The following is a 10,266-nucleotide window of genomic DNA, read 5'->3' as shown; positions in this document are numbered from 1 at the left end:
AATTGCCAAAACATGTTTATAAGGAGCATACATTTAAAAGAGATTTTTAGGCCTACACTTATACTGTATGTTTATTCATGAATAATAATGATAGACGGAGCCTAGCCTACTGCATAAATGTAGTGTGTACTAGCCTATAATTATATAAAATGTGATTGTAACAAGCATGAACATGATAATTACAAGTAAAAATTAAAAAGTCTTCTAGGTTAACCAGCCTGAGACAATGTTTGGTTCCTAAACACGTGAGTGTCCTGTTGCAGGTTTCTCGCTTTCTTATTTGAATGTACGAGTCCTACTATGATGAAGGATTAACTCTTGAATATTAATTAGGTCGTACTGACGTTGCTTGGTTACCTTTCTGCAGGGTCCAGTCAAGTATCCTACTTAATATTCATGAGCCAGCCCCTCACCGTAGTAGGATTGGTTAATGTGCTCTTAGGGGGGCAGGGCCATCATCACACACGGCGCTGAAGAGAGTGAGCACCGGTGGCGCATCCACAACCCCCGTGTCCATTCAAAACATTCGGCATTGTACAAGAGCAAGTCACGAACACGGATGTATCGGGCGCGAGTCAGTCACGATACTTTGTAGAAGCGGTTTGAAAGCGTTACATTGTGAAGTTGAAGAGAATACACTCGTATGGAGTGAGGTAAGTGTTCTTGCATGTCTTGTACAGGTGCGGACACACTTAAATTAAAGTGCAGGGAAATAGTTTTCCCGCGGCTTCTAAAACGGTTCTTCTTTTTGCCTTCGAATATTGTTGTAAATGTTTCGGAATTGCTGTGAAGTTTGCCGGGAAAAAGTAAGCGCCAATGAAAGCTGTCATTGTTTGTAGTCAGTTGACAGTCGCAGCTATGGGAACTGGAGCGCACTGTTAAAATGTTTTCATCATTATAACAACATCTTTGTTTACATCGGTTTAACTTGTCTTAATTTCTGTCATTTCTACTCGATTTTATTTAAAGCGGTGAGGAAAAGTTACAGGATGTAACTTTGGCACCACTTTAAGTTTTCAGTTTGACTTGTTTTATAAATGGACACTTTTTGGCAACAGTGTGTTTGCTACTCATATTAGGCTACTGCAATTAATGACAGCAGTAGCACTGTTTACATGCACAAAATGTTCTGGCGTTATGATATAGAAATATGAATTAGACAACTGGTGCATGTCTGTCTGTATTACGTTCATGTACATAATCGAATTTAATTAAACATTAATTTATCTGTTCATGTCCACATGAAGATGTTAGTGAAAGCCTGAGCTAATGCATTTTTGAAGCAAGGAGACATTTTACTAAAAGACGCAAATCATAACAGTTATTGGGAGATCAAGTGGGGCAATAGATGGTGATCCTTGTTCTGCAAAACATCTTGTGAGATTTGCATGCGATATTCATATCCTGTTTTTATTTGGAGCCCTGCAGTGACACTAAACCAAACCCTACTCATATCTCTTGCCCTAACCTTTTAGCAGCAAATGTGAATTAGTACATACTAGGTAGAATATACTTAACATAAATTGTGACCCTGAGTATTGTGGCCGTGTAGCAAGTAGAGCTGTCATCAAAAGTGTTTTAAGCACTTGATTGTACAATGTTTGGGTTGCAGCCATGATTATGTTTACAGAAATCTACTTGAAGCTAGTGGATGTATCAGAGCCAAACTGGAGGACGCAGAGAGAAAAAGGGCACAAGGGCATTGTGTCCTAGTAATCAGGAGTGATTTTGACTTCCTCCTTCCCCTGTTGTATCCTGCATGAATGGCATGGCCTGCGAGAGTCCCAGGCCTTACTTTCAGGCCAGAGAAAGAGAAATAGGAGGGTCTGGCATGAAAGGCACTTTGAAGTGCGCTCCTCATCAGTCTTTGTCTCTCTTCTTTGCTCTGTTGAATACTGAGCAAACAGAGGCAACAAAAGAATGCTTCACGGGCCTACAGGGTAGCTAGCGAATATCCCACAAGACTAATGTTAGTCTTGTCACATTTTAGAATGTTTAACAGAAAATGTCATTTTACATGAATTTTCCAGGTTGAAGACAAGTTAAACTCCGTCAATAGTGTCTGTGTGGCATAATGTTGATTTACCATAAATAATGTAATTTGTAGTTTTCTTAAAGGTGCCCTCGAATGAAAAATTGAATTTATCTTGGCATAGTTCCCAACATTATGAAAGGCATTAGACAAGGGCAGAACGTCTGGATGTGCACAGCTGAATCATCAGACTAGGTAAGCAAGCAAGAACAATAGCGAAAAATGGCAGATGGAGCAATAATAACTGACATGTTATCCATGATATCATGATGTTTTTAGTGATATTTGTAAATTGTCTTTCTAAATGTTTCGTTAGCATGTTGCTAATGTACTGTTAAATGTGGTTAAAGTTACCATCGTTTCTTACTGTATTCACGGAGACAAGAGCCGTCGCTATTTTCATTTTTAAACACTTGCAGTCTGTATAATTCATAAACACAATCAAATGTAAACAATATAACAGTATACAATACTCACATAATCCGACGCATGCATGCCGCATGCATGACGAACACTTTGTAAAGATCCATTTGAGGGTTATATCAGCTGTGTGAACTTTGTTTAGGCACTGTTCAAGGCAAGCGCGAGCTCCATGGGCGGAGAGCACGAGATTTAAAGGGGCCGCACAGCATAAATCGGCTCATATTTAATGATGCCCCAAAATAGGCAGTTAAAAAAAATGAAATTTTGAGCTGAAACTTCACAGACACATTCAGGGTACACCTTAGACTTATATTACATCTTGTAAAAAAATTCGTGATGGCACCTTTAAAAATCATGGTTAGGGTGTGGCACTCAAAATGAAAGTAAATTGGACTCCTTGGGATTTTGGGAACTTAATTTAAAAGCAGAAATGTGAACCTTGCTGTTTTGTAAAATCACTTCCATTAATTCTTATAGCTTATTAATATTTTGAAGAAGCTTTTGTATGTTTTCAGTTTAATTTTAGTCTAAATTTTAGTTTTAAAATAATTTTTATTATATATTTTTAAATATTCTTATATAGATTTATTTCAGTTAACAAAAACAATTTTTAAGTTTTAGTTAAAGTCCCACTGTAGTCAATCATTTTATCCCTTAAAACTCATCTTTGATCATCAAAATGACATATTTAAAAAATTCACAGGAAAAAAATTCTTCATGCCTTAAAATAGCTTGAATGTAACTCTACACCCTTGCTTCATTTAGTATACATGGATCTATGAATATGCTAATTAGCCCCGCCTCCACTCACTCACATGAGCTCAGAGATCCACTCGGTCAACTTACTGAGGTAAACACTGCAAAATGGTATCACTTTTTACAACGTCAGACACATAACGGTAATTAATATGATTAGCCTTTTGCTTGACTACGTTATCAAACAGCTAATGTGTTGCTAATGTTACATGACTTCCTTGCTTCAGAGCGGTTATCGTTAATGATATGCTAAAGCCCGCCCACATGTTGACGTGATTAAAGGTAGTTTGTGACGTAAGAAACACCAGCGATTTTAAACCGCGTTTTTGAAACTGTCTTTAGATCACTGCAGTTTTAAAGACAAAATACTCACCAATGGTGTTGACTTATGAATTTGCACATGGTTTGTCGTAAAGCATATTAAAAACTCCACTTAGACATATAAACAACATTTAAAAACTTGATTTTCACCACAGGGGGACTTTAAAGATAACAACAGTATTCTGAACTTGAAAAGTCAAATCTAAAATGCCCTCATTGATTCATTCATTGGTGCTGGGAACCGAACTTTTAAAAGTTTTTGTGAACGTTTCACCTCGTCACCACTAGTTAAATCTCAAATACCTCATAATTTTCTTTGCTACCATTTTGACCTGATAAATGTAGTAATTGTGATGGATTGAATGGTACTCAGAGTAATACAGAAGACATCTGGCATGTGTCAGTGGACTGCAGGTGGAATCTGAGCGCGTCTGGCTGAAGTCAGCTTGATTTCACCCAGAGAAACTGAAGCAGACATAGGTCACTCAGGGCACCCCTCTCTCTCTCTCTCTCTCTCTCTCTCTCTTTTGCTCTGTTTGTGTTTTGTCTTTCTGCTGTCTCTTGTTCCGTCTTGTTCATTCGGTTTGTCTGTCTTTTTTAGAGAGAGTTTCGTGAAATCTGTTTCTTGTGTGTGCGTGCCTGTGTTTGTTATAAAAGCTGTCTGTTCAGCTGGTACTGTGGAGTCCACCTTTATGTCATACTTAGGGTGTGGCAATTACACCATAAAAGCCCTGATAACACTTCCAAACCCCTTAATGCCTTCCAGGTAAAACTGAATTATGCTAGTGCATGCGAGAGAGAGAGAGAGATCACGATAATACGGTATCATTGTTCTGCCTAATAACACACATATGAGTAACTAGTAAGCCTCAAAGACCTCATAAAATATAATTTCATATAGTGGACTCCAGTGCACCTGTTGGCTTATTGTGGTTTAGACAGAGAAAAGACATTTGTTCTCAGTGTTTAAGGACTGACTGGTTGGGATTGTGTAACAGAGGCTCAGTCTCTATCAAAAGGTTGATCAGAGTTGAAGAGTCTCTGAGCTTCAGGCGAAACCATCGGACAGCCATTTCTGTTTTGATTTCCTAGTTTATTCATACATTCTTTAACAAATATACAACATACATTTGGGACATGTTCACCAGGGCTGTTAGTCTTTGTCTAACTATGCAGTATTCATGGTTTGTGTCTCACAGTGTGTTTGTGTGTGTAATATGCGTTATTGGATCTGTAGGCTGTATTGAGTTACAGGTGACGTCATCGTCCCATGAAAAGTCACCCACTATGTCAGCGTTTGTGTGACAACAACAAACAAAAATCTTGTTTTTAAATGTCTCACACGTGCACTTTCCTTTGTGAGTAGCACCAAATTATGTGATTTATAAAGAACTAATGTCTGAAACACACATTGTGACCTTGACCAAACAAAACACCCTATCATTAACTCCTAAAAAATGAAGACGGCAGGTAGAAACTAGAAGGGCTTGGCAGCCTGATGCTATTAAAGGACCATTGTCACAAACAATTTATTTTTTATTTATTTTTTATTTTGTATGTGATGTATCTGTGTATAGAAACACATAGAATGCTGTAGAAATGAGTCCTAAAACCTGGAAAAGAGTTGGCATTTTTTAACTTCCAGTTCCATATTTCTAAAGGCCCTGGGATTTTTGAATGGGTAGTTAATGTGTTATTTCACCCAAAAATGAAATTTCTGTCATTAAAGGGGATAGATCACCCAAAAATGAAAATTATCCCATGATTTACTCACTTTCAAGCTACACAATTGGAGATATATTTAAAAAATATCCTTAGTCCTTCAAGGTTTATAATGGTTGTGAATGGGGGGCCGTGTTTTGATGCCAAAAATAATGCATCCATCCTTAAAAATAACTTCAGGGGGTTAATAAAGGTCTTCTGAAGCGAAGCGATGCATTTTTGCAAGAAAACTATCCATATTTAAAACTTTATAAATTCAACTAACTTGCCTCCGGTGGATGACCGTATGCAGAATGTGCATGTCAATTTGCAGCGGACGAGTATCCTTTGACCTGACGCACAACATAATGATGAACGCGGAGGCGCAGAGGATAGAGCAAAACAAATCACCGGTTGTGGATTATAAGTCTAAAATTATAATTTTTAAAGAGAAATGTCAGAGGATTTCGATATAAGAGAAGAGGAGCTTACATTTGTTGCACAGCCCTATTTGTTTGAACTGCGAGAGGTGTCTAAGCTTACAATACTTCTACATCCTGGGTCAGAGGATGTAGTATCCTGCATCCTGTGTATGGTCGTCCACCGGAAGCTAGTTATTTGAATTTATAAAGTTGTAAATATGGATATTTTTCATACAAAAATGCATTGCCTTTATTAACCCCCTGGAGTCGTATGGATTACTTTTATTTTATTGATTGATGCATTATTTTGGCTTCAAAACACGGCCCCCATTCACAACCATTATAAACCGTGTAGGACTAAAGATATTTTTTAAATATATCTCCGACTGTGTTCGTCTGAAAGAAGATAGTCATATACACCTAGGATGGGTTAAAGGTGCCGAAGAACATGTTTTCAAAAGATGTAATATAAGTCTTAAGTGTCCCCTGAATGTGTCTGTGAAGTTTCAGCTCAAAATACCCCATAGTTTTTTTTTTTTTTTGTATAATTTTTTTTTAACTGCCTATCATTATAAATGCGCCGATTCAGGGTACGGCCCCTTTAAATCTCGTGCTCCACGCCCCAAGAGCTCGCGCTTGCTTTAAACACCATAAACAAAGTTCACACGGCTAATATAACCCTCAAAATGGATCTTTACAAAGTGTTCGTCATGCAAAATGTCTAATCACGTAAGTATAGTATTTATTTGGATGTTTACATTTGATTCTGAATGAGTTTGATAGTGCTTCATGGCTAAAGCTAACATTACACACTATTGGAGAGATTTATAAAGAATGAAGTTGTGTTTATGCATTATACAGACTGCAAGTGTTTAAAAAATGAAAATAACGACAGTTTTGTCTCTGTGAATACAGTAAGAAATTATGGTAACTTTAACCACATTTAACAGTACATTAGCAACATGCTAACGAAATATTTATAAAGACAATTTTTCGCTGTTGTCCTTGCTTGCTTACCTAGTCTGATGATTCAGCTGTGCACAGATCCAGACGTTTTGCCCTTGTGTAATGCATTGAACATGGGCTGGCATATGCAAATATTGGGGGCGTACATATTAATGATCCTGACTGTTACGTAACAGTCAGTTTTATGTTGAGATTCGCCTGTTCCTCGGAGGTCGTTTAAACAAATGAGATTTATATAAGCAGGAGGAAGCAATGGTGTTTGAGTCTCACTGTATGTCATTTCCATGTACTGAACTCTTGTTATTTAACTATGCCGAGGTAAATTCAATTTTTGAATCTAGGGCATCTTTAAGGGTGAGTAAATCATGGTATAATTTTCATTTTTGCTGAACTATCCCTTTAAGTACTCACCCTCAAGACCTTCGTTCATCTTCAGAACACAAATTAAGATATTTTTGATGAAACTGATGTTTTTATAGCCTAACTTTAGCTTTCAGTTTGGCTTATAAATAACATCATCACTACAGCACTCAAAATGCTCATCTGAACTACCTATAAATAAAGTGAAAGATCACCCAAAAATAGCCCTCATTTCAAGTTTAAATTTTAACATGTTCACAGCTTACTCAATGGACAAAAGCACAATTTCTCCAATTTTAGTTCAAGCATGTTCACATGTGTCGTCTGTCAGGCTGAGCTCTCCCGCCTGTTGACTGCAAGAGAGAACATGGCAGCAGTGCTCTGGCCGAGAGCGAGTTAGACAGAGAGAGGGCTGCATTTTGATGGACGCTGTGTTCTGACATTCGGAGGATCAAAAGATTAAGCCCTCTGTTGTCTGCACAGCCATGTGAACATGTCCCAATTAAAAGGCAAGGTTTTTGTTCCCATCCCTCTCGGAGGATTTGGCCTAATTAAAAGAGAAGTCAGGTGACTCAATGAGTCAGCAGAATAAAATCATTGTGATGGTCCTTTTTTTTTTTTATATATTTGTTTGATTGTTTATGACAGCGTAAGTGACGTCAAATACTCTTTCTCTTGGCCTTTTTGTCCCTTGTGTACTTTATTCTCTTTCTCTCTGTGCCAGTGTTCAGTTAAATGTCGTGTTTTGTTTTTGTGATGAATAGATGTTTGTTCTCTCAGGGTTTTGCAACTGGTCTCTTGTGCAGCACTCATATGTTAGGGGCTGTTCTGCTCATATGTGCTTATTTCTACAGATGTGTTTGGTTTAAGGTGGCTTATTTGGACGTGTGTGTGGCTTTGCTGTATATTATACATGTGTTCTCTCTTCTTTCAGGTGCTGCTGCTATAATGGAGCTCAGCAGGGGAGAGGTGCCGCTCTATGTGAGTCTGACAAAACAATTTTCATTTTATTCCATATATCTTTCTCTCACCACCTTCTCTGTTTTTCCTGATGTCCTGTTTCTTTCTTTTTAACTTAACTCTTTTAACTTAAATTTCACCCTTTCTTTCCTTGTTTCCTTGTTCTTTTGGGATCTGTCCATTCATTCACCTGAGTGCCAAATGACAAAACTCATTTATGAAAGACTTTGTATGACTGTGCATGAGAGAGAAACTACTCCAGAAACTATTCTGGTCATCCAGCTTCTGCATTGTATGGACAGTATCTCTCATAACCGTGTTTGTATTGTGTTTATAACATCACAGAGAACAGGAATGGAAAGTTTAACAAATGATATGGTACAGTTGGTGTTTTCAGTTGTTCGTTACCTTAGACTTGTGAATTTGCCTGTCTATCTGGGAAATAAGCATAGCTATTATGTGTATTTTTTTTATGTATATTTTTTTTTTACTCCACCTCATGTTGTGAATGACTTTGTTTTCTGTTGTGGAACATAAAAAGATATTTTAAAGAATGTTTTAAAGGGTTTGTTCACCCAAAAATGAAATTTCTGCCATTAAGTACTCATGAAGACCTCATGTCGTTCCAAACCCATAAGACCTTTGTTCATCTTCAAATTAAGATATGTTTGATGAAATCCGAGTTTTTTTTTAATCTCCCATCGAAAGCAACGAAATTACCACATTCAAGGTCCAGAAAAGTAGTAAAGAAATCGTTAAAATAGTCCAAGTGACTACAGTGGTTCAACCTTAATGTTATGAAGAGGAAATTAGAGAGGAAATTGTTAAATAAAGTCGTTATTTTTATTTTGTTTTTGCGCACAAAAAGTATTCTCGTCGCTTCATAACATTTAAGGTTGAACCACTGTAGTCACGTTGACTATTTTAATGATGTCTTTACTACTTTTCTGGACCTTGAATGTAGTAATTTCATTGCTTTCTGTGGGAGATTAAAAAAGCTCTCGGTTTCATCAAATATATCTTTGTATCTTTATGTGTTCTGAAGATGAACAAAGGTCTTGCAGGTGTGGAACGACATGAGGGTGAGTAATTAATGACAGAATTTTTGTACTAGCCCTTTAACTGCTGTTGTTCATACAATGACAATCAATGACGTTCATTATACGGACAAAAAGCTCACCCTTACCTCTTTAGTAAGTTATGACAGTGTGTTTCCTCGATTCAAATTTCTAGGTGTCCAGTAGCCTTAATGGCTGTTTATTATTTCTAGTCACTGTGACAGAGACCAAAAGAAAGAACTCTCTGTAAGCTTTAAGATTTATAAAGAAATGGCAGTCTTTTTTTAACTAGCCGTTAAGGTCTGTTCCCTTCATTAACTTCCTTAGATTATTCCTAAGAAAACATTACACTACTGTAAGTCTTTTCACACTAATTATTTACAGCTCCCTCAACCTGAATTTCCAGTGAAGCTGCTTCAATGACATTTACATTTATGCATTTACCAACTATGCAAAGCTAATTACAGTGCAACCAAGCTATATTTTATCAGTATGCACATTTTTGGGAATCAAACCTATGACCTTGGCCCATGAAACTATAATCCAGTTTCTTATCTACATGTCTTTTTTCTATACTACTTTACTGAATCATTTTAGCTGACACATGCAATACAATGCTGCTGTAAAAACCTGGATCACTTCTTGCAAGGCTTAAACCAGTCCAAATCTTTAACCCCAAGACTACAGGAGTAGATGTTTGAAAGCTCTTGTGAAGTCTGAAGCTCTCTTCATCATTTGCTGGCTCAGCTGTATAATCACAGTGTGTGGGGTGCAAGAGAGTGTCGCACAATCCTTCTCTGTGACCTCATTATGAAAGAGGGGCACTATGTGTTAGTTGTGTAAGCTTTTTAAGGTGTGTGTGACTGCGATGGGGATAATGTGTTATTGTAAGGGGATATGTTGAGAGTTTATAGCAGACTTGCATAGTGTCAACTCTCAACTCCCAGTACGGCACTGCAGACAAACAGTCTCATTCACTCGGAGCTAAAAGCAATTAGTGTGTGTGTGTGTGTGTGTGTGCGTATGTGTATGTGATAAATGCTTTCAGGTGTTTCTGGTCCCTTGTAGCTAAGGTACCTAGTGTGGTTGAGAGAGTGTGGTTTTTCACTTTTAAAGATGTGCTCCTTGCAAAGGGGTTATATATGCTTCAGAAGAACTGCATTGACTGTGAGGAGCAGCGTCCTGTAGTTGCTCAATGTATCCGTGTATTGCTTCAGTCAGAGGTCAAAATGGAGTAATGTGATTTTATTTTCAACACCCAGTTTTA

At 37.5% G+C, this 10,266-nt stretch overlaps 1 protein-coding gene across 5 annotated transcripts in view; it reads left to right on the top strand.

Annotated features, from left to right (window-relative positions):
- The first annotated feature begins 468 nt into the window (after positions 1-468).
- The window catches only part of arhgef28a (Rho guanine nucleotide exchange factor (GEF) 28a), a 76,707-nt gene continuing 66,909 nt past the window's right edge, over positions 469-10,266 (top strand). For all 5 annotated transcript variants that reach the window (XM_048188560.1, XM_048188563.1, XM_048188561.1 and 2 more), the window contains exons 1-2: positions 469-653; positions 7,916-7,962. In XM_048188560.1, coding sequence (XP_048044517.1) covers positions 7,930-7,962 — 33 coding nt within the window. In that variant the 5' untranslated portion in view covers positions 469-653; positions 7,916-7,929. The remainder of the gene's footprint in view (positions 654-7,915; positions 7,963-10,266) is intronic.

Source organism: Megalobrama amblycephala, linkage group LG4 (genome assembly GCF_018812025.1).
Source record: "Megalobrama amblycephala isolate DHTTF-2021 linkage group LG4, ASM1881202v1, whole genome shotgun sequence".
Taxonomy (NCBI): Eukaryota; Metazoa; Chordata; class Actinopteri; order Cypriniformes; family Xenocyprididae; genus Megalobrama; species Megalobrama amblycephala.
Note: the sequence above shows the minus strand (reverse complement) of the source record. Positions and strands in the feature narration are given on the sequence as shown.